The 24,955-nt window shown below is 40.9% G+C and overlaps 2 protein-coding genes across 5 annotated transcripts in view; one reads left to right on the top strand and one right to left on the bottom strand.

The window, feature by feature from the left end:
* Positions 1-14,966: 14,966 nt before the first annotated feature.
* Positions 14,967-21,688, bottom strand: RPS24 (ribosomal protein S24). 3 transcript variants are annotated; one of them, XR_010722300.1, is made up of 7 exons: positions 21,645-21,688; positions 20,212-20,277; positions 19,457-19,666; positions 18,896-19,006; positions 17,968-18,034; positions 15,922-15,956; positions 14,967-15,079 (listed from the first exon to the last, which is right to left on the bottom strand). XR_010722300.1 is itself a non-coding variant. In XM_066191510.1 (7 exons), exons 1-5 carry the CDS (start codon positions 21,645-21,647, stop codon positions 18,029-18,031), a joined length of 396 nt encoding a protein of 131 aa, XP_066047607.1. In that variant the 5' UTR covers positions 21,648-21,687; the 3' UTR covers positions 14,967-15,079; positions 15,922-15,956; positions 18,018-18,028. The 3 variants fall into 3 exon arrangements, 2 of the variants coding, with proteins under 2 accessions (XP_066047607.1, XP_066047608.1); XM_066191510.1 differs by having other exon boundaries at positions 18,018-18,034; positions 21,645-21,687; XM_066191511.1 differs by lacking the exon at positions 17,968-18,034 and having other exon boundaries at positions 21,645-21,687.
* Positions 21,689-21,769: 81 nt separating this feature from the next.
* POLR3A (RNA polymerase III subunit A) overlaps positions 21,770-24,955 on the top strand; it is a 32,579-nt gene continuing 29,393 nt past the window's right edge. For both annotated transcript variants that reach the window (XM_066191509.1, XM_066191508.1), the window contains exons 1-4: positions 21,770-22,443; positions 23,332-23,467; positions 23,983-24,120; positions 24,634-24,805. In XM_066191509.1, the coding sequence (XP_066047606.1) occupies positions 22,400-22,443; positions 23,332-23,467; positions 23,983-24,120; positions 24,634-24,805 (490 nt within the window). In that variant the 5' untranslated portion in view covers positions 21,770-22,399. The remainder of the gene's footprint in view (positions 22,444-23,331; positions 23,468-23,982; positions 24,121-24,633; positions 24,806-24,955) is intronic.

Raw genomic sequence — 24,955 nt, 5'->3', positions numbered from 1 at the left:
TTTTCTTTCCTGATCTCCAAGTCTGAGCAGGGAATGAAAAGCAAGATGGATGCTGCTTGATAAACACAACTTGGTTCTCGTTCCCAGGGTTCAGACCAAGGCTGCAGTGGTACTGCTGGCTGAAACCATTCAAGCTCAACAGCCCAGTGGGACCAATTACTGCATTTACAGTAAAACATGCAAGGAAATCTATCTCCCTATCTCCATATAACCAGGTTTACTGAAGGATAACCTACTACATTACACAGATTAATACTTCAGTGAGTAAATTAATCTTCAGAATTTCACTCACTATTTGTGGCTTATAAATTTTAATTGGTTCTAAACTGCCACATGAATTTATGTGAGTGTATATTGATGAAGTAGAAAGGATCAGAAATTACTCCATTAACACACAGAGACAACAGGAAACGCTGGGGCAAATGCATAAACATCTATAAATGTTTACAAAGCAGGATTCAAACTTGGTTTGGAGGTGTATCATCATAGCTGACATAGAACTCCAGGAGGAAAGTAGAAGCAGCATGATCTGAGAATGAAAGACACTGAAAGTGACGATTTCAGAAAGGAAAGGCTCCCATTTTGCCAAAGCCTGATGCAAAGCTGAAGGGTAAACAATACTTGTACTTTATCTTATTGTACTATTATTGATCTCAGTCAGTCAATAGTACCAGTACAGCAATCAGAGCAGCTTTCTAAAACATTGACATGCTAGCACACCGTAAAAATGAATATGTGTACAAGAATGAAACACAGCACCAGATTTTCAAGTACACCAGAAGTGCCTAACAACATAGACCATCCTCTTTTGGATATCATACAACTTCACAAAGTTTTATCATCAGGATAAAACTTCCCCTCCTATCTGTCTGTTTACAAAAATTCAGTTCACTGGTTGAACTTTCCAGTTGTGTGTCATGATAGAATTAGTCCCCTGAAATATTACAAGAAAAGTTTAAATAGGGGTGTGGGGTTTTTTTAACCATTTACTATGATAAACTAATCCTGAAATACAGCAATGATTATTTGATCACAAGTAACGGTATCATATTCCACCTACCTATAACAGCAGAGGCATTCAGTACATACTATCCATTTCTGTGAAATACAACAGCAGTTAACAATTTAGTGAATCAGAGATCTGACTTATAATTAATGTCAAGGCTTCTCAGACTCAATAATATGAAAGGCCAGGTCTCTCTCTGGTTTCCTGCCCAAATATAAATAGCTTCCCAAAAGCCAGGAAGCAACACTGTTACCCAAGGACTATCTCCCAATTTTGCACTTCAGTTATGCATTTTTTATTTTAATGAATGTGGCACAAACAAGGAATTATGACATCACACTAATCAATTTTATACACTGTGAATGTAAATAATACATGAAATAATAAGGGGCTGCTTTTTCTCTCGTACCTGTTTGCACATCTACCCAAGGTTTCCACAAACATTTCTGAGAACTTCACTAATTGCTTTAGCTTCCAGCAGCTAGTTATTCGGGATGGCCCATTCAGCATCATTAGCAGTGAGACTGCTGTATAGCAGAAAGAGGCCCCAAGGCTAAAATAGCCCTTTATGTCCATTTCCTCTCATGGGTGTGTCACTGAATGGCTCCAGCAGATGTTTCAGCAGGAAAATATGCAGGGCATCCCTTGCTCCAAGCACCTCTCAGACTTCACATTCAAGCTCTGTGAACAGATTCTTGTATTTACTATAGGGCCTAACCATAACTTTAGCCCCTATGACCACAATATCTCACTAATAAGTATATCCAGTGTCTACCTTCAGAAGCCTTGATATCTTTTATTATTTGAGTAAACGAGGACCAGAAGGCAACAGAAGTTTTCTTCAAGGCAAACTCCTTTAACCACAAGCACTGATATCAGAGAGGAAACCCTGAGATTTCCCTGGAATTCACAACAGTCCTTGTAGCACTGAGCAAAAACTAAAATAGGAAGGAACCAGTAATTTTACAGCCACATATGCACTAATCTATCTGTCAATTCTTACATGCCCTCATTCATACCCTCTAGTTTCATATCACACTTTTTCTATTTTTTTTCTATACACAGTGTGTGTGTCTTGATACGAACTCCTCTTGGTAAGATCTCAGCACTTTCAAGTAGATAATAAGTAATACAACTAATGTCTATTAAGCATTAATTCTTTTATTCCATTTGGAGAAAGAGGAACATATAGTAAAGCATTTTATGAACCTTGCTATATATTCAATGGTGTTGTCCTCCACTTCTGTTGTTGCATGCTATGCATCATCAGGAAATCAAGAGATGGCTCTTTATTTTCGTTTCTCTCTCAGGTGTAATCCAACACCTGCAGATTGCCCTACATAGAAGGGATTCTGAATTGTCTGGTTGGGAGTTTAAAAGGGTAAGAGTATCATCTTTTCTAGGGGAATTTGTTGCTTTGACATCCTTTAGAATAACAGATGCAGAATGTAGCCCATTCTTTATTTTCCAAAAAGTGCTGGGCCAAAATAGAAAAGTTCTTTAGAAGAGACTTGGCTAGACACATTGCACAGACAGACCTAGCACGTTACATTTAGGCCAAAACTAATTAGACAGTAAATATCAGAAGACCGACTTGTTCATTCGACTAATTGAGCTAATACTGTCCAGACATTAAAATATGAGGAATGAAAGCTATATGCAAACAAAACAGCTGTAATGGCTTTCTGATAAATACTGCCTGGCTGCATAAGGCTGGGGGATATTACTCAAGGGGAGTAAAAAGATTTCCTTTGCACAGCAGCAATAATCTGTATATCCAGAGAGAATTTAAACACATGATTGAGATCTACAGCACACCATTCTCACTGCAAAGGTAGAGATGATGTTGCAGCTAAGCTTGTATTAGAAACAAGCACCTCTGAATTTACATCTCATCTTCAGGAAGACATTTTATATTAAATTTTTGGGGAAACAGACAAAGGATGTTTGAACTCAAGGGTTGGCAAGAATAAGAGAAAAAATCAGTCATTGGAATTGTCTAATTTAATTGTTACTACCTCAACAAAACAATCAAAAAAAGTTGGGAGAAAATTGAGATTCTAGGTCTTAGATACTTAAAAGATGAATGTAACACTTCTTTTTAAAGATTTTAGAATCATCAGAGAATAGTTTGGTTTGGAAGGAACCTTAAACACCATCTTGTTCCAGCACCCCTGCCATGGGGAGGGACACCTTCCACTAGACCAGGTTGCTTAAATCCCCACCCAACCTGGCCTTGAACACTTCCATTGATGGGGCATCCACAGCTTCTTTAAGCAACCTGTTCCAGTGAGATTTTGTGACTGCCACAAAAGTTTGGTTCAGCTCTTTCAAATTTATATTAAGAATCCACATTCTGCGTGGAATAACTCAAAGGGAATACATATATCACAGTGCTTCTTCCCATTGAATAGTTAGAGAAGACAGTATTTATATCAATGCCTTCAAACCTCTCAATGGCAATTAACTGCTTTGGGCTGAAAGGAGAAGGGAAACTATTCCAAGGATCATTTTCAAATGGACCGTGCTGTAGCTGAGGGTTTCTTTGGGTGCTGGCTGTTTATACTCCTCCACCTGTATCCAAGTGATAGAAATCCAATCACCCATTTATGAGATATCCTCTGATTTGATACAAAACTATAAAAATGGTTTGAGAAATAGATCTCAGCAGAACTTACTGCAGATGCCCTACACGTCTCTTATAGCAAAATCATTTATCAAATATGTGAGAACTTGTCAGGAGTGAGGATTTCTGAACCTTGTCCTAGATTGCTTTTTATATATGGATTAATGAATGAAGTAATAAATCAAGAAAGACTGCTGTGCTCTGATTATTCTCAGTTCCTTGTATACAGCTTCTTTTAATGTCCTACCTATAAGGCAATGGGGAGGAATAGCACAGAAAAAGATAGGACTGGAGAGAATCTGCTCTTCTTTTTGTATTTATTCTACCTAGTGCTGCTTACCCTTTTTTGGTTGTATTTTCTCTGTGATGCCTAAAAGTTGGGTGGGAAACAGAATTCTTGCCTCCCTAAATCACCCATGTGATCTGAGGGAATGGGTTTCTTCACACATAGCACAATTACTGACAGTATTTCAGAAAACAATAGTGTAGGTTTTACAGTGTATTTGTTCTTGTCTACGGTAAAGCATGAAAATACTTGTAACAAATTTAGGCATTATTATATCTTTTAGTCTCCCAAAGCAGTCGGCTGTAGCCTTACTAATGCTGTCAGTTATAGTCCTAAAAGTCACAGTTATTACAGAAAACAGTGTTGATTTAATTATCTAATCTAGCTAAGATAACTTGTTAGAAGTTGATCTGAAAGCATGTGAGAGCACCAGCATGAAGGTGTTACACCTCTTTACCAATTTATTTATTTTTTGAATTATGTACCAATTTATTTATTTTTTTAGTAATGAAAATTTGCCATATATACAAATGTCTTGGTTTAGATAGACAGGTATCTGCCAGGGAAGATTGGAGTCTCCCTTGGAATGGAGAATGTAACCCCCCCCCCACGCCTTTTCCAAATTATTATAAATTTGCAATTAAAACGCTGTTAGGCAAAGATTTTGGGAATAGGTGAATAGGTATAGCAGTTCTTTACTAGGGATATTAGAAATACAGATGTTGTAGTACAAAAGAATAAGCAAACAAACAAACAAGAAAACCTAGAAACCCCTGACAGAGTCAGAAATACAACTTGACACCCTATGGTGTTGGAAACAGTCCAAAAGTAAGCCCTCCTGGAGCGGCAGATGTGGTCCTGTTGGAAGCAGAGATGGTCCTGTAGAGAAAAGGGTCGAGAGATGGGTCCAGTCTTCCTTCAGGAGTCCCATGAGAACACTGGATGTCTGGTGACACTTGTGGCTCCTTTTTATCTAAGTGGAAGTGGTTTGGCTCCTCCTCCCTGAGTAGAGCATCTCACAATGGGATGATGCAATGTGTCATGTCATTGGTGAGCTTTAATGGTTCATTAACAGAAGATATCCCCATGGGGGTAGTGGGAAGGTGAACAGAGATAAGAAACAATGCCCCATCTGGTTTTAACACCTGGCTTGTTATCAAATAGGCAGTCACCCCCTCCCACCTGGAGTTACAACAGATGAAAAGAAAAAACAACCCACCTCCCCAACCGGGTTTCAACAGATGGAATAGAATAAGCATTTTTTTGGTTACACAACCCAAGACAACAAACCCAAAATGTCTTGGAAATTCATAAACTTTTAGAGTCTACACCAGAGAGTTCCTGGCAGGTAGTACACAACAGGGTCCAAGAGGTTTTTTTAAGGCTTTTAAAAGCAAATCCCCCTTCTGTAACTTGTGGAATCTGTCTAGATTTATTCTCTTTCAGGCATTATAAAGTCTTTGGGAAGAAGTGTAAATGAGGAAGAGACATTTCTGGCTCCCAGCTGTGGAGGGCTATATGACTTGTAATCACAAGTGCTCTGACAGTGTTTGCTATTCTGTCGCTGGAAAATCCCCCTTGCCTATCCTGAAGCTTTTATTTTCTACTTATCCCTCATTTGCATTCTCTCTTTCATCCAAACAACAACACAAGTTCAGCATTTTGACAGGTTGTCATCAGTACCATTCCTATCCTGAGGGCTGGATCCACGATGTACGATTGTTCTCCACGGCCTCTTTCATCTTTCCCATAGAGAGCAAAGGAGGATGCAGAAATATTTCAGTGTTTTAACACGCAGACTACTGTAGAAAGGGGGATAATGCATTTTAGCATTCAAAGGGGTGGGTGCCAGATTAATATGACAAACCTGGAAGAAGCTGGATAGATAGCCAGGAAGAGATGACATAAGGTGCAGGAAGATGAGTTTTAAATTGGTGCTGAAACAAGCCATGTTAGCACTGATGTCACGAAGTCATGGAGTGTTTGCATACCACAGCAAGTGTTTGTTTTCTCCTTAGGGACAGTTTGTGTTTGCTGTAGCTGACAAGAAGAAAGGTGAGGAGGAAAGAGTTAGTCTCTTTTGAAGCATGATAGGAGAATGAAAAAAAAAAAAAAAAAGGCAAGTCTTTCATATTTTCCTGGTGTTGGGAGAATATTTTGCTCTGCAATTTAAATAGATTGTAACTAGTGAAGGGTGGGAATCCTTCAAAGGAAGGAACTCATGAAAACAAAATGGGAATTGTCAGTTAAATCCTGATTCTGAATTCACCAGGATGGTGTAGGGTGGGAGGGTGTAGAAACTTGAAGTCAAACAGACCCCAGCAACTCGGAAAGCTGTTTGCTAGTGATTTCAGGCCTTGTGTACTTCATGGTCCTATCAATATAATATAAAATGGCCTAGACTGTATTTATCTTACAGCTAAAAGGAGCAGATTGCCTGAAATTCCAGCATGCACACATATACTCACCTGTAGTGCAGACTGGGTCAAAAAATATCCCAACATTCTGGGGATCTTTTGATTACCCCTGTGCACACAGAGGGTTTAGAATATAGTAGATGTGATGGCAACCACTGATGACAAACGGGACACTCCATTTCTCTTTGTGGTGCTGGGTTGGCTCCAAAGACATACCAACTGCTAAAACCAAAAAGAACTCTTTCACTACAGTGACTCAATAAACTCACTGAATATACATAGGAAGACTATGTAAGAAAAATATTTAACATACAGATACATTTTAAAGACAAGTACTTACCCTACTAAGGCTTTCCCTACCATATCAAGTTTTTAAAAGAAAAAGGTATTTTTCCATGTACTTCAAGCTTTGAGAGTTCAGAATTGAGATGCCAAATCAGTATTTCAAGGTAGAACTGTGTCTCACTGCTTATTGTGCAGTAGCCAGAACAGAGTAATTTCCTGTTGAAATTAGAAATTAAATAGAAATGAAAGTATGGTTCATCTCAAAAAATTCACATTGCAGACAAGTGATGGTATTGTTAACTCTATTTTTTTTTTTAAATCTGTGTAGAGATTTCTTTTTTCTGATTGGAGATCCCTAAGAAATACTCTAAAAGAGACAGGTAAGTGGTGAATTTTTATGTATGGACATCCCCAGAACAGAATAACTATGTTCAGGTGACACCTCCTTGGACAGGCAATTTCGTGTTTTCTTTTGCACTAATGCTTAACAACCCAGCTCAGAGGAGATCTTGGAATCCCTTAGGCTGGGGAAGATGTAGCAAGTAACAGAATTTTAAACAATTTGAGAGTTTGTGTATTTGTTTTTCTCATGTAATAGTCTCAGCCTTCATTTAGATTTACAGCATTAGGGAATGTTTTTAAGTATTTTATCCATGTATCAATTATTCTCTGAAGAGGGCTTCACTGTATATCTAGAATATTGCACTTGTGCAGTAAAAAAAAGCATCTGAAGAACCCTCATGAAAATACATAAAAGCCAATTATTGTGATTTGTGTTTACATTCCAGCTGTCTTCTAATGAGATTTTTTCCATGCCATTAAAAGAAGAGGATAGCGTTGTCAATTTCTGGACTCAGAGATAAAGTTCATGAAAACATTTGAGTATCTATTTCACATTTTGTCTTATTGAGAAAATTTCCTGAAAAGAGATTAATTTAAACATATCCAGGAGTGCCTTCATGAATTAAAAAATCGATTAAATAGAAGCAAGTAAATGCACAATGAGAGTGAGTTCAAGCACCCATTTAGAGCCGTCATTCCTCCCCAACTCAAAGTAACTGCTCACCTTTGATGATAAATGCCCAATGTACTTCAGGGCAGTCAAAAGGATAGATCTGGCTTCCAGAAGAATTCTTCCAGACTACTAATATTGCTACTTGACTTTGAGCAGAGGATAGATGATCAAAGGTGAGACCTTGTTACTGCCAGTATGGGAACGCCAGCTTTTATGGAGAGCCTGTAGGGAATCTGCCCACCCCAGGTGTGGAGACTTAGAGCCCTAAACCCCCACACAGACACAAGTGTCCCTGGAAAGCAGTTTGCTGAGGCATCCCAGCGCAGCTCAGGCATCTGCCCACACATACAGAAGAAGCTGAATGAACTCCTGTAGGAAGTGGGAGTGAATATGCCACAATAACATACCCAAACTGCAGCTGCTGTAATAGCACAGTGAATGTTCCCGTTTCTTAGGGGGTGCCATGTGTACCAAACCATTCTCAGTCTTAATTACAAAACAAAAAATAATATGATCCTCTTACTATATGTCTTTCTTTACCCTCTCATCTGCTCTGGTATTTTAAATACCCAAGTTTTAGTTAGAAACAGATGCCTCAGCTTTAGCACCCTCTTGTAATGGCTCAATACTCCAGGTAAGGCCAAAGACAGGAGAAAGATGCTACGCTGTGCACAATTTCTGAGCAAATGGACTTGAATATTCATTAAACAACATTTAATTTAAACACCCAAACCCTAAAAGCAGCAACATATGGGCCTGTTTTATTTTACATAAGCTGAATAGGAGGTTGTGCCATTAGTTTCTGCAGACATAATGTTCATTACAAATGAAGTATGTTTTCCTTTAGGGAATGCACCACCATTTCTGTAGTGTTGTCATTCCCCCAAAAGGTTCAGTATACTTACCACATGAAGTACTATTCTTGGCAATGTGCTTCAAAATGTAAACAAAATTCCAATAGATTTTCATCGACAAGGGGAACCTGAGGCAAATTAAATTCCTTAACGAGGAACAAACAATGAAAAAAGCCCTCCCTTTTCAGTATTTTACCATATTTAAGAGATTGTCTTGACTACATAGTTTGGAACATGGGTTTTCCCCCGACTCTTTGTGACAGAACATTTTTGCATAACTGTGTGATACGTGGTTCTACGGTCCCCTGCTGGCTAAAGGATTTCTTTGCACCACCTCTTTCAGTATCTATGTTTTTATGTATGTGCCTTTATTGAAAAGCAAGGTATTTGCTCTTGAAGTTTGTTTTGATTAAAAACGGCTAGATAAAAGCATTTTGATTCCTCAGCAAGGCCCATGAAAAAGAATTTGCACATGCTCCTGCATTTCATATCCCAAGATAGCTTTTTAAGTGGTAAAACAATTGAAAAAAAAGGAAAACTATAAAAGTCTGGGAGAAGTAAGCTAAAGTAAGCAAGAGAAGCTTCACTACATCAGAAATTATTTTTTATCTTTGCTAAGTAATACAGTTAAGGTAGGACTGAAGAAGTATAGTATCTTGATACATCTGGGACGTTTATCTCCTTCCATCCACATAACAGCAATACAAAATGCTTTACAAACTTCCCTCAACCCTGCAGACAGCAACCTCAGGTTTCTGCTGGGTTTTTTGGCACTGGAACCCAAGAGGCTCCAGTGGAGCACTGATGAACCCCCTAGGAAAGAGACTGATAAATAAATTACTTTATATCAGCTTTGTGATTATCATTATTCTTACACGGTCTATGGGAACATAAAAATAGAAAAAGCACCTGCAAGCAGAACAAATAAACAAAAAGCCAGTGGGTCCATATGCAACAGGCATCCTGAACAAAGACAAGACACTCTCTTGGCTAAGCAGGCTTGTGGGGTTAAAGAAAACACGGGAGTCTTTAAGGGGACAGCAAAAGATCAAAGATTGAAGAGCTAACTAGCTTCCCCCACTTCTAAAACATTAAAATCAGTAGTAATCACACAAAGTACTTAAAGGACAAGGTGTTTATGCTACGGGCCAATGAACTTCACTAATGAACATGGGGATACAAGTCATAAACCTCAGAGAAAAATGCCCCTGGATAGGCAGCCAGATACGGAAAGAGCTGAGTTGTGAGACTGAAAAGGTACAAAATGATGTTTATCTATCATCACTGACAAAAGTTAATCCCCACACAGTAAGTCTGGAATGCTCCAGTGCTTCCTCTTCACACACAAAGCACAAAGGAATAAAGTAGGAGGATTTTTTTTTCAGTATCTCACTGTTTTGAAGGCATAAATGCAAATATAGTCCCTTACAAATACATAGAATAGACTATTTCGGTTGGAAGAGAATTACAATTATCATCTTGACCAATGATCTGAGTGAGTCCGGGCTGACCTTAAAGCAGCTGGGAAGGGCACTGTCCAGGGAATGGTTAGGTTGTCCAAAGACATCCTGCCAGGACCGTAGGAGCTTCTCACTTGTCTTCAGCAGGACAGGTTTTTCTAAGGAGGCTCCCCAAGGTCTGACTGTGCAGCATGCCATGATAAAACTTCTGTAAAAGTATTTTTTAGTCCCACACTGAGGCTTTCACCCAGGTTATCAGACATTTCATACCAACAAAGTATTGTCAGGAGTCAAAACACTGCTGAACCAAAATAAAGTATTTTAGAGGAATCATTCACCATGCTGAGGGGAGATATTTTTTTTTTTCCAAAATCACAAGTCAGAGTGACAAAAGGCAACTAACAGACAATAACACACATGAAGATTTTCATGTTTAATAAAAAAATGAAAAAAATTGATGCATATTGCACTTAGTGTTTAATGACAGATGTTTATTTTTCAGCATTTTTTTGCCTCTGGACAATTCAATTTCACCCTGTTTTCTGTGGTTCATGCATGAGTACAGTCCTTCTCAGTGCTTGTTTTTACAAGCACCATGCAGTTCAATGCCAGGAATAAAATATTCTCAGTCTAATTAACTCCTCAGAAAACATACAAGCTTAGTGTTAGTGTGTGGATAGGAAGCACCTTCCCCCAGTCTGAGATCCTAATATAATTCTTTCCTTTTGTAAAGCCCTGAAATAGGGCCTAAATCAACCTCTCTACAATAACCAGAATTGATGAATTAAAATAAATACTTAAATTAAATTTAATTAAATAATTAAATCTCTCAGTTCTCATACTTTCTAATACCCTACTACTTGCCTAAAAAAAAAAACAAACCCACAACTTAATTTCACCTCTTGTCTGTGGCAGAATGCATCACACCATGAAGACAACAGGGAGACAAGCTATGCAAGAACTATTGACCAACATTTTAAAAATTCAACTGTTTCCACTATTTTAATTTAAAAATATTCAGTTATTTTGATCATTATTTTTATATTGACTGTTAAACCAGACAGAAAACATTGAAAAAGCAAAGTGTCAGTCCCAATTTTCTATTTACAGCCAATGTGCAGGAGATATGGATCTGAGGTCATCTGTCACAGAAAAGTTTTATTATCAGTGATTGAAACCTGTTATCAAATCAACACAAATGATGCCTGGCTTAACAAACAGGCTAGCAAAAATTGACAGAAAATGATAGCAGGGTAGCAGCTCCAGTACAATCAAATCAGATCATCATGAAAGGCAGTGAAGCATGTTCCTCCTAATGGGGGTCAGTGTGCAGCCTGGCCAGCTTCATTAAGTAACAGCTGTATTTTAACCCAATGAACACAAGTACAAACTGCTATCATCCACCCCAGTGAAGCATTGCACTCATCGGTTTTGCTGGCTGTGCAACATCTACTATGTTAAGAGAAGGCACAAGGGCTCTGAATCCTCTGCCCCAGCACATTACTTGCCTTTACCTAAGATCACCACGTACGAACAGCAGCCACAGAAAGAAGATGGAACTTTGTCAGAAGTACTGGTTGCCAAAGGCCAGCTCTTGGGAAATCACAGTTACCTTCTAGCACGCAGGATGTCTTTTAGCCACTTCTGCAGCTGTTTCATTAGCCACAGCCTTTACAGAGAAGAATAAATTAAGAGAAAACTTATGGAATTCAAGATGTGGACAAAATTCCACAAGGAATATTTTAAAGACATAACTAGAATTCAAAAATGTTAGCAACAAACCCAAGTTTCCATTTAATTCCTTCATAATAAAGGTGTCCAAAGACATGAATGTACTTGGATGAGCCTGCTCATGACGATGATTTGTAAAAAGTTTACCTAAACCTTTTACATCTTAGATGCATTACAACAAATATGTTCATAGAGATAATCTTATTGCTATTCTGATAGGAACATTGATGCACAAAATAAATTTTTGCTGCCCGTATTGGAAAATTCACCTGCTCAGATGAAATTTTGCCAGTGTTCATAGAAAAAATAATTGACTAGTCTTATCTTGTCTCTTAGCAGTATCAAAATACCCATCCAAAAAAAGATTCACTAGATCTTGTTTTGCTCAAATAGAAGCACATGAGCAGGAAGCATTCACACCTGGAATTTCAAACCTATTGTATGAATCTAACATCATCAACAGCTGCTACTGGACAGTGTTCTATTTCCTCTAAGAAACCAAAGACATTAAAATTCATTTTTTATAGCGACTGACGAGAATAATATGAACAAGTTAATTTCTTCTGACTGTCTTCTGTAAACAGATTTGACAGTGACCTACATACTTCAGTCCTTAAATGACACATTTTCTATCACTAGGAAGAACACACATTGCCCATTCAGGTGACTGTTGGTACTGCAGTCTTCTCAAAGCATACTACTATGCCTCATTTATTTCAAGCCACTGTTGGTATCAGCTTCATTTGTTCCCCTCAACATTTGCTCTCAAACTTGTTACAAGCTGGTCCCTAGACAAAACCACCTCATTGCACCCAGGTGGTGCCAAATTTTGCCATCTTTCATCTTTATCAAAGCTTTTTCTGTGCCGCCAGGACAGTAATCTGTGCTCCTCCCACTAGACTCTGCATCGCTGCTCTCACTAGGCCTGCTACACAATTCTAAGTCCCTCAGAAACCACAGGGAAACACCAACATTTTCTGTGCAACTCCAGCAAGCCCTAGCCATTGTAAACAGTGATTAATACAAGTCTTTCTACATATATACATTCGAGAGTGCTCGCCACCAGATTAATTTAGAAGTTGTTCTCCAAAATTCCTTCATTTTCTAATCTGGATTCCAGACTGCCGTTAAATAGATAAAATTCTTGAAATATGGGGGCCTGGCCAAGAATGCAACAGTGACTAAACTACTACCTCTAAATGATGGGATGTGCCAAGATCAGCAGGAAATAAAAGGGTTCCTTCAGCACACATTAGGGAAAAAAGTGAAGATTCCTGTTCCACTTAATTGTTTTACCTCCCACAGGAAAGGGGATTAACCTAGAGTGTTCACAGCATGATGTGTGCATTAAACCTCTGAATTACTTAACACCTGCTACACCTTGCTTAGACAGGAGTGCAGAGGCAAAACATTGGCAGAGCAAACCTCACATGAAGACCTGTGTACAACTCCCAACTGCTGAAGCACGAAGATTCCCAAAGAGCAGTCACAGCTCTTCAGTTGTTTGACATCTTCCAGGCAGAATGAATGATAGGAGAAAAGGACAGCCTTGTCAACACAAAATGTTGCAGAATAGGGGGAAAAACTCCAGCATCCTGATGTGATTTCATCAGTTAATTCTAGATCCATGGCATTTTGACCCGTTCCCTAATTTTTGTGCTTATTGCCTCACACTGCAAGACCAGAAGTCAGCTTATGTATATGAGGTCATAACCTAACCATGCAACAAGTGTCAATTGTTCTACAGATTCACTATTTTCTGAATCAAAATGGGCCATCAAATACCAAAATATGGCACCAAGCTGTAACTAATTCAATCCATCTGCTTTGCAGAGTTACTGTAGTATCAACATAAACAAATCTGTATTAAATAAAATGGAAGACATAACAAAGCTGGAGAAGGAAACCTCTAGTACTCCAATTCCAAAAATAATTTCTCCTTCTGGAGGCAGACCCCTCCCCCCCCCCCCCCCCCCGAACAGTACTGTTTACTACGTAAACTCAAAACATAAATCCTACACAAGGCACTTTATACCACATACCTTTATGCAAGCACTTGTAGATCCTTTCTTGATTACATAAAACGAAGGTAAGGAGGCTTCTGAAAAGAGCAACTAGAATTTGTGCCAGCACTCTACAGTTTTAGTGGTAAACATTTGGAAAACACTAACTCTATGGTCTTCACTGAAACAGATGGTTTGCATTGAATTCAAACCAAGAGTGAATCAAGCGTATCACTTCAAGTCTCAGCTCCTCCACACTATTTTTTAATGCACATTTTCAAAGAAATTGACCTCTTTGGCAGGGGACAATTTGGCCTCTTTTCAGCCTATTCTATGAAAAATTGCTGCATGTCTTCCTTGTATTTGTATTGCTGTGTTCACACCACCCCCTAGTGATTGTTCAATTACACTACATAGTGTCCCTCCTCTCTCATGCTGGTCATGATATATGGGAAGGGTTATGAGCCGTACAGCTAGCGGTGTGATGCTGCTCAACACAGACAGCAGCAACCCCACTAGTTCAAGATTCGGACTGAAGGTACTACTATACTCAGCAGATCTTGTACAACATCCCCTTTGGAACCCTTTAACAACTCTTAGCTGTGGTAGTGCTGGTTTTCTCCCTCCAACACTAAAAGCGTTTTACTTGTCTTACAATGTGCTGCCCAGTACAAAGGTAGTGCAATTCAAAAATACTGCATTTAGGTAAAAAAGTCACAGCCTTATTCAATGCAGTTGCTAGAGGTGCCCAGTATTTTTCAGCCCTATTTAAAGTACAGAATTTCTGCTTTCCATACCCCTCAAAACACCTGCACCATACTGCCCACACTTCTATCTCAAATGGCTCCTTTAACACTATCACATGAAAAATGAGGGGTGTGCCACACAGTTTGTAGGCCAAGAGACCCCAGAGCCCTGATGACTCAGGAACAAAAGACAAATCATTTCTAGTGCCTTTATTAGCAAAAATCTTAACTGTGGAATTAGGCAGCTCTGAGTGTCTCTGTCTGCATGTTTTGTTCCCCCTTTCACTGTGTTCTACGCGTCTATATAAAACAGTCAAAAAGGACTTTCTAAACCACAGTTGGAACAAAAGCATGTCTACCTCCAACACTACCTGCTTGGAATTAGCTCCTACTACTACCTGTAGGAAGCTGTAGTTCACTCCAAATTGATACTCAAAACCAGACTTGTTTAATTATGAAAAGATTTTAATCCAGTGCAAACAGTACACCTGTACTGAGTTTCTCAAACTTTACAAAATGGCAGCTTTCGAATCAAAATTAGAAGGCAAACCAGTATTTTATTGGCAGAGTTTATTTGATGTTAAAGTCAGATGAGCAGTTTCTGCTTTCCAGAGTAATTCTTTCTACACTTCTTCATAGAAAGATGCTGCCTGTAAAGTAAAAAAAAAGATCAGACACACAATTAAAACAATTTTCACACTTGTACTTTCAGAAAGCCTGAAAACTGTTTCCCAGACAAGTCAGGTGAACCACACTGCTCTTCTTGTAAAAGTGTAAAGGTCAAAATTCCCCAGCACTGCCATGGCAATAAATGAGCCTAAATTATAGTTATTCTGTAGAAGAGATCAACAAACTACAACTGCTTTGACAGCACTCTGTTTAAGACATTACACCCATTAAATCAGCTCCCAGACAGACTGGTTAAGTTTCTTCCAACTGAGTCACTCAGACCATTTGTAATAAAACCAGAGTTTTTTCTGGAGCAGTTATTGACCACACCACTTATATTTCTACAGCAAAGATAAAAAAATGTAGTCTGACTTGTCTGTAAGAATACCCTGTTTGTAAGTATTTTACTTGAAATGAGTATCTGTAAGAAAATAACATGTACCTGTTCAAAAAATGGTATCATGCTACTTTAATCTATTTTAGACAATAAAACTCCAACATCTATTCTCTCTTTTGCAAACCGACAAATGAAAAATATAAGCCCTGTTTACAGTAAGACTAAACCAACAACTTTAGTAACGGTAAATCTGAAGTACCTGATGTATTTTTCCAGTCTTTATACTAATCAGGTATTCCAAGCTAGTCAAAATCACATAAGTTACAGCAATAAGTGCAAAAGTGAATTGTAAATATTCTTAGTCTTAACTCTTGCACTACGTTCTATGTCTGCACAAGTGTCAGTCTTTGTACAAATCAGCCTCAGGTTTGTTATCATGACAGCACTGCTGAATGCCTGCCCTTACAGAGCATTCTGAAGGCATACCTGTAATCCATTTTCCCCCGAAGAATGTTCATTTACTGAAAAAGAGAAAGCATCAATTAGTAAGATTTTTTTTTAATTCTAGTACTGTAAAAAATTGAGCTTTGAGGGTTTTTACTGACACTCACAATGTGCTTTTTTGAATTAACCACACTGAAACGTGACAGGAAACCCTTGAATTTTTGACTGCTGCAGAGACTGAAGACTTAGATTTCACTTTCTCCCTTAAACTCAACAGCTATTTAGAGCTTAACTAATGCTCAGAATGCAACTGCCTGTTCAATTATACCTACAAGCTACAATGGCTAAAAACTGCTTACCCATCCACACTTCTGTTTGATATCCTCGCCTGTCAAAGGCTGTCACAGCTACAGCTGTGACACTAAAAGGCAAGGTGGGATTTTTTTGCATTTCAGTATTGCTATTTTGAATGGCAAGACTAGGTGAGGCACATTCACATATACTTGCTGCAAATTTTAACAAGCTCGGCAACTCTAGAGCCACAAAATATATTAAATAACACAAAATATTTTAAACCACTTCTCTTGAAACTGCAGGGAAAATCGACTGGGAGTTCTAAAGGAGGGAGAAGTGAAAGGAAGCATCAAAGAAAACAAGGTTATCACCATAGTTATGTCTGAGTTTTTCATGACTATATCATACGTAACTTTTAGAACAATATACACTTGCCTGAACGTTTCTCAGAATCAAGTACTGACACATTTACGAGATAAAAAATTCTCACAGATTCTGTAGGTGGACTCAAAAACGTATTCCAGGGCTCCTATTAAAAATTCCTCCACATAACTGTGATAAGGATGATGAACCACATCACATCATGATCTTTGAACTTGCATTTCTGAAGACAAAGCTTAGTGTATTTCTCAAATGTTTTTCTATAATGCAGCACAGAATTCTTTTAAAATAAATTGTTCAGGAAGTGCACACAATAATTTATCTTAAGTGACAACACAAAGATGAACAAATCTGGTAAACAAGTCACATCTAACCCATGCATACTTATCAACTGAAAGATCATTTTAAAAGACATCAAAGTATCTCTAATCAAAAACACAGTTCACCTACTACTAAGATTGCACGTTACTTTGATAAGCACTTGGATACAGAAGTCACATCCACATAATTACCACAGGGCATGATCCTTGCTTTCAATTTCTGAACTGTTGATAAGTTTTAAGAGTGCTTCTATGAACTGGACACCATCAATAATTCAACTGAGTCGTTTGATCACTTTTCATTAACACTCAATAACAGCTACCTTCAGGTGCAAAAATCTTAAAAGGAAGAAGTTCCTCCATACCACTGGGATTGGTGCAACATGAAATGACTCCTTTACCATTGACAGACAGGTGTACATTAGGTGTTACTACTATACCAAATGCTAATTTTGTGCCATAAACCATTGTAGGACTTCATGATTTAAACAGCTTTAAAGCACAAAGGAAGAAGGCTTCTACTGTTTTCTAGTGGAGTAGTTCCCTGATCTAATAACTGTCAGTAACACTGGCTCCTTTCCATCCAGGGATAACAAGAGCTTCACTTCCACGCTAACTACAGTATCTAATTTCACTGAGATTTCCAATTCCACTGTAATTTGTGTCTTGGAATACTGCAGGGCAATAGTTAAATACAGTCTAATGGTGACAACTGTGCCATTTCCAAGCACCATCTCAAATGCGCCAAGTGTGATGTGATTTAGCTTTCATGTACACCACTTTCACACAATGGTCAGGTTACACATGGAATAGCACTGTACTGCTTTGAATCAGACCCCGCGGTGACCGAACCAATGCCTCAAGTCAACAACGCTGGGTTTCTGGATTGGGTTTCTTGGATTTCTTCCCACTGGGATATATTTTAAAGTTGCTTCACTAGTTTCAAAAAGTCTGGTTTTGCTACTAGCCAAATTTTCCTTCTAAGTCACACAAATAAAATTCATTATGTAATTAAGTGAACCCTCACATGACAGATCTAAGTTAAAATCAAACATGCATGCAAGGCAGTACAGTGCTTCAAATGGATAGATACATTTCAATGATGTATAATTCAGGCACCAAATCCATGCTCATTTCCAGTACCTGCAGATACTTCATTTCTGATGGAGAGTTCCAAGAAAGTAGGAAAAAAGCAAAAGTGAAGATTACTAAAATTCAAGATATCAAGGTATTTTCACAGCTACAGAACTAAGCATCAAAACCCATTACCCTTTCTCCCCTTGTTAGAACATGTGAAAAAACCCCCACTTGCCTATACAGCTTATTCAATATTTATCAGAAGACTGAACACTGTGAAGGAAAGTAACTCGGCTTCCCACCCAATCTATTCCTCAGCTTTGGTTCTGTTTCATGATAGAGGAAATCTGCCTCCCTCCAACCTGCTTGTATCAGGTCCTAGGCACAGCCCAGGAGGGCTGCATCAGTCTAGCCTCACCTGAGAAAGACTCCCCCTACTTCGGGCATCAGTCCCTCAAACCCCAAGGCATTCTACCTTACTTCTACTTACTGTCCTCACTGCCTACACCACACATCCTTAACAAACTTACCTGGGTAAGTAACACCATACCAACAGTAAATCGGTGGAGTAAGCATTAGAGGAGTTTAGGCAGCCTGAGTAACAAGCATTAAGATTATCTAATGTGTGTATTGCGAGACTGAGTTATGTGATTAGAGCAATACTGTTAGATTTATGAAGTTTAACTTGAGCTCAAGTGACACATAGGAGAAACAGTAATTTAGGAAGCATTGTTTCATGTCATATCAGCTAGGCTGGCAGCAGTGAGGAGCAAAACTAAGCTACTGAGCTGATGACAAGCTATACAACACACAGTTTACCTTCTGTTATCCAGCAGAACAGGTGAAAAAATGGAAGAAAAACAATGTTATTCTGTTGAAGAATTCCTAATCAACATTTCAAAGGTATTTGCTTACTCTTAGCTTAAAAGATATTCTCATCCTACCTTCTTGCCAGCACCAACATTTGCCTTGGCTGTGCCCCTGACCTTCTTCATTCTGTTCTTACGCTCTTTTCGCTGCTTCCTGGAAGTCTTTTTCTTTTCATACAAGCCGTGCTATCAAAAACAGTCAAAGTTGCTTTTAACATTTTTTCTCTATTAACAACTCTTGAATTTAAGTTCTATGATTTCTGAAATGTTTGAATACAGTTTATATTTGAAATATTAAACTAAATAGCAAAATCACTAACTAATGAAAGATTCAACACAGAACATAAACATTGAAGTAGCATATGGATCAGGCCCATTTCTTATGCTTATTCTAGACTTCTATCAGTGTTTTGTTAAAAGTTAGTACTAAACACCTCTGGTATTATCAGTTTTGCCTTCCCAATCCTCTTGTAATATAGAATAAAACCACACTCAGCCTATTTTGCAAATGCAGAAACTAACGTGCTATTTTAGGAGCTCTCATACAACTGTACTTTCATGAAACTTCACACAAACAAATCCTGAGTAACTGAACACTTACAACTTATCCTGCTTTCAAGATTCCAGAAAACATACCCTGGCAAGCCTGTGCTTTGGTTCGTTTTTCTTTGCATAGTCCAGGGAATCATAGATCATGCCAAAACCGGTTGTCTTGCCACCACCAAAGTGAGTTCTGAAGCCAAAGACGAAAATTACATCAGGGGTTGTCTTGTACATTTTTGCCAGCTTTTCCCTGATTTCTGTTTTGGGGACTGTGGCCTTCCCAGGATGAAGAACATCAATCACCTAAGAAAGAATTTTAACAAGTTGATTAAAGGTCAATATCCAGTACACAGCCCCACTTGCTGCTACAGTCCCACCATGAGCTCAATTCTTAAACTAACTCACTTTAGCAGCAGAAACTATCAATCATTTGATATAAAAGCATTCAAAAGTTTCTTGCTTTATGAGTCATTTAGACTGAAAAATACCTTTAAAATCATTAAATCCAACAATAAATCCAATCCTGTCAAGTGTCTCAATGGCACTAAGTCATGTCATCAAGTGCTTCCAGGAAGGATGACTTAACCACTTCCCAGGGCAGCCTATTCCAAAGTTTAATAATCCTTTTGGCGCAGAGATTTTCCCCAACATCCAGCCTCAAGCTGGTAAAAATAACTTCACCATCAGATTTACCTTGAGCATACATCAACACATTTAAACTCATACGCTCTTAAAATTCTTCATTTAGGAACCCTGGAGATTTTAAGGGCCCCATATTTATAGTGGCAAAACCTTCTTCCAGCTCAGAACCACCAAACAAATAAAGGCAATTTTCTCTAGTCTTTTACCATCTGCTTGCGCTGCAGAAGTCTGTTGGTCATGAACTTCCTGGTTCTGATGGTCACTGTGTCATTCTACAAGAGAAAACATTAAGTAAAATAAAACAATCGCTACAAATGCAACAGAAACCTAATACATGTATAAATTATGCACAGTAACAGTCGGGAGTCTCAGATACTGACAGGGAGCTCATAACCTAAGTGGCCTGGTCTTGGGCTACAGAAAACACCTTTAGGTAATACAGTGAGTAACTGACAAACTCATTCCTAGTTTTCAAACACCACAGCAACATACACATCTTCACTACAATGAAAAGCTGAAGCAGCTTTTAGTAAAAGATGTGAATCTCAACCCCAAGTACTACAACAATACCACACAAGTTTCCTTCTAAGCCCAAATGTTACCTACCACCTCTAGGGCTTCCCACCCCTAAGGACAAGGGAGCAGCCAAGATTCCTGGATGCTCCTGGCTGAAAGGAAGAACAGGTCAGTGGGTCCACAAAAGCTTACCAAGTTTTTTCAGTAAATTACACACTTTGTATGGTACTTGGTGTGTTAGCACCTGACCAAAGAGTAAGGACATGGCAGAGGGTTGGGGTAAAAGGCAGGATGAAAGGGAAGTGAGGATACAGAAGAGAGTGAGAGACCATGCACTAGAACAGTGAAGCAGCTCTTCCTGATGTTCAGGTGGAATTTCCTGTACATCAGTTTCTGCCCTTGCCGAGTACTATTGCCTGGCACCACTAAGTAGAATCTGGGTCCATCATCTGATACCTTCATTCAAATGCTGACACTAATAAGGTCGCTTTTCTGTCATCTCTTCCTGAGCTGAAGACGCTCAGCTCTCTCAGCCTTTCATAAGAAAAATGCTCCAGTCCCCCAGTCACCCTCTACCCTCCACTGAAACCGCTGCAGGAGCTCCATGTCTGTCCTGGACTGAGGAGCCCAAAAGGTGACACCACGCTCCCAGGACAGCCTCACCAGAGCTGAGAAAAAGGGCAGGTCAGCTCCCTCGAGCTGCTGGCCATGCTCCCCCTAACGCAATGTGGAATTTTCTCTGAACACCCTGCACGCCACTATTTCCACAAGGCTTTCAGACAGGAGAAGCCACGATAAACGCGGCTGTGACCCAGGGCAGTCCCCCAGCACCCCCATGGCAGCAGCACACTGGTGCCGCACTACCAGCGCCCGGGGCTGCTCTGACCGAGCACGGACACGGCGCAGCCGAACACACGGCGCGGCCCTCACCCCGCAGCTCGCTGCTACCAGCGGGCACGGACGCGCGGCAGCCCGGCCGCAGGAGTCAGGGCTCGGTGCCCGCCATGGCCCCGCGGGCGGGTGCGGGCGGGCCGAGCCGGCGGGGCGCGGCGGTGCGGGGGCGCGGCGGAGCCCGGATGGCGGCGGCGCGGGGCGGATGGCGCGGCCCGGCCCGGGCACTCACCATGGCGGCGGCGGCGGCTCCTGCGACCGGAAGAGAAAAGGATCGGCGCTACCCCGCGGCCAATCATAAGGCGGCGCGGGGGCCCTTCCTGCGGGGTGGGGTTGTCTTTTCCAGCGCCGGAACTGGCAGGGAATGGCGGCAGGCGTGGCCTTTGTGTGCCTGACGGGAGCTGGGGCGGGGGTAGCTCCGTGACCCGCCGGTGAAGGGCTCGGCTCCGTGACCCGCCGGGGGAGGGCTCGGCTCCGTGACCGCCGTGCGGCGAGCTCAGCCCCGCCGTGTGCTGGCGCTGCCGCGGGGTTGGCTCTGCCGTGCGCCCTTGGGGGTCCCACCGCTGGTGACCCAGGGCTGCCGTGGGACACGCAGAGCCGCGGACTGAGCGTGGCGGCGCAGACCTGGCTGAGTAGTTGCTCAGGGCTCAGGGAGTTTGGCCTCTTCAGCCTAGAGAAGAGACTACTGAGAGGGGAGCTCATTGACGTGCAGAGACAGGGAGGGGTGTCAGAGAGCGGAGCCGGGCTCAGCTCCGTGGTGCCGGGTAGGAGGCCAAGGGGCGGTGGGCAGGCGCTGCTCAGGAAGTGCCGCCTGAACACGAGCAGCAGTTTCTTTGCGGTGCCCCGGCGGCGCACGGCACTGGGTGCCGGAGCGGCTGTGCAGGCTCCCGCGGCGCGGGCCGCTCGGAGCGGCGGTGCCGGCAGCGGCTCTGCGTGGGGAGGCCGCGCTGACCGCCCCGGCCCGGCCCGGGCCCGCCTGCCGCCGCGATGGTGAAGGAGCAGTTCAGGGAGACGGATGTGGCCAAGAAAATGTGAGTGGGGCCGTGCGGTGCCCGCGGGCTGAGGCGGGGGGCGGCAGAATTGCCGGGGGAAGAACCGCTGTGGCCGGAGCTGGGAGAGTGTTGGCGCGGAGGGCCGCGATGGGCAGCTCATGGCACGGCTGCTCCGCGTCTAGGAGCGCTGGCACAGGCTGGGTTCTCCCACACGGGTGGCTGTGTATCTGTCCAGCTGTGGGGATGCTCGGGAAGGTCGATAAATCCCTCAGATAAAAACCCCTAACTCACTGTAAAGCAGCTTTTTATTATTGTTATCTGAAAAGAATCTGTTTCAGCAATGTTGTGAATCGATCTAGCCACTTCTGTATTATTTTCGAGTACTTTGGGGTCCTGAGAAGGGCAGCGAAGCTGGTGCAGGGTCTAGAATACAAACCTTAGGGGTGGAGAGTCTGCGGGAGTTGGGGTGTTGAGCACGGAGAGGAGGCTCAGGGAGGCTCCTTATCACTCTCTAAAACCACCTGAAAAGAGGGTGCACCCCGCTGGGAATTGGTTTCTTCTTCCAGGCAACCGGTGACAGGATGAGAGGGCACAGCTTTAAGTTACACTAGGGAAGGTTTGGATTCTATATCAGGGAGAATTTCCTCACAAAAGGTTGGTTAGACATTGAATGGTCTGCCCAGGGAGCTGGTGGAGTCACTGTCGTTGGAGGTGTTTAAGGAAAGGCTGGATGTGGTACTCAACGCCATGGCCTAATTGACAAGATGGTGTTTGGTCATGGGTTGGGTTCAGTGGTTTCTGAGCTCTTTTTCAACCTAATTGGTTCCATGGTTCTGTGATACTTGCATGTAGGTATGCTTGTCATTATAAGTGGTTTTGTGTATATATATATACACCGATACATCTATCTGAAATTTCCCGTCCTAGAAGCCACATCTGTTTTGGCATGAAATCTCCAGAAGAGATGCGTCAGCAAGCTCACATTCAAGTGGTCAGCAAAAATTTGTATAGTCAGGACAACCATCACTCTCCGCTGCAGTATGGAGTGCTGGACCATCGAATGGTGAGAACCTTTATTTTGGTTTCCAAACTCTTTCTGGGGAGTTGCTGAAGTGGTTAAAAAAAAACGTTGGGGTCACTGAAATGTACTGTTTGTCTAAAGTAAGTTCAAAATAGTCTTTAATTGAATTCCACAGACTGTTAGCTGCAGTGCCAGCTACTTTTTTTTAATGCTTTTGGAGGGCAGGAATGCATTCGCTTGAGGCAGGAAGTAATTTACTTTTCTGCCAAACTGCTGGGACAGGCAGAGACAGGTGTCACCAAAATGCCACAATGTAGATGTAATGGCTGTAGATCAGTTGCAGGAGCTGAGTGAGTCTGGGTCGTTGGTGTCAGCAGGGGCTGTATGTAAAAACCATTTGTCTTAAGGGTCAGAGTGACTGTAATGCTTTCGATGTGCTTCTGATGCTGGGGAAAAGGAGTGGCTATGCTACTAGGATTCCTGACTAGCTTATTAGCTGTTGTATTTTGCATCTGTCCCATCAATTACAGCCGGCTTTTTTTCTCTTTCTCCCAAAGGGAACCAGCGAAAAAGACCGTCCCTGTGAGACCTGTGGGAAAAGTCTGGCTGATTGTTTAGGGCATTATGGGTACATTGACTTAGAACTACCATGTTTTCACGTTGGGTACTTCAAAGCTGTGATAGGCATCTTACAGGTAAACACGATCATGATTTGTTGACAGTTTCTAGTCTAAAAAAGGAAATTTTTGGGAAGGATGATGCTTGAAAGTAATTGAGAAGGCCAAAATAAGGTTGCATTATTAATTTCTCTTCATGTACATTTTCTTTTGTAAAATACATGTATTTAGACACTAGTCTTCGTGTTGTTCTGTGTAATCACAGACCAATAAATTTAATTATTATTTTTCTACTGTTAGAATTAAATGCATGCAGGATAATTTGCCTTTTAGAACATCCCAGTAAATCAAAGCTCTGTTTGCTTTATATGAATTTTGAAGGCCCTGCTGAGCTTAGCTAAAGATTTGTCTCATTGACTGTATTTTTTTTTTCTCATGTGCTTTTTAATATGTGACTTGGTCTTTCAATCAAGGCAGTAGAATCTCATTCAAAAAAATGCACTGTGTTGAAGAACTTAAGCTGTGGTTTAAGAGGTTACATCTCTGAATGTGTTTCTCAAACCCCTGTGTTTATACACGTTCACATTTCAGATGATCTGCAAAACCTGTTGCCGCATCATGCTGTCAGTGGAAGAAAAAAAGCAATTTTTAGATTACCTAAAACGACCTGGCCTTACATATCTTCAGAAGAGAGGGCTGAAAAAGAAAGTGTCTGAGAAGTGCCGAAAGAAAAACACTTGTCCTTACTGTGGGGCCTTCAATGGTGAGTATTGACAGGAGCAGTTGGTGAAGTTTCCTGCTCTGATGGTTTTCACCTTGATGGCTGTGATAGGATCCAAAACTTGAATGTGTTTGTTCATTGCACAGCTAATGGGTGTTCTGGTCTTCGTTAAGAAACAGGTCATTGTGTTTT

This window comes from Chamaea fasciata, unplaced genomic scaffold (assembly GCF_029207755.1).
Source record: "Chamaea fasciata isolate MVZ Bird 193981 ecotype frontalis unplaced genomic scaffold, bChaFas1.0.hap1 SCAF_9, whole genome shotgun sequence".
Taxonomy (NCBI): Eukaryota; Metazoa; Chordata; class Aves; order Passeriformes; family Sylviidae; genus Chamaea; species Chamaea fasciata.
This window is presented reverse-complemented; position numbering and strand designations above follow the sequence as displayed.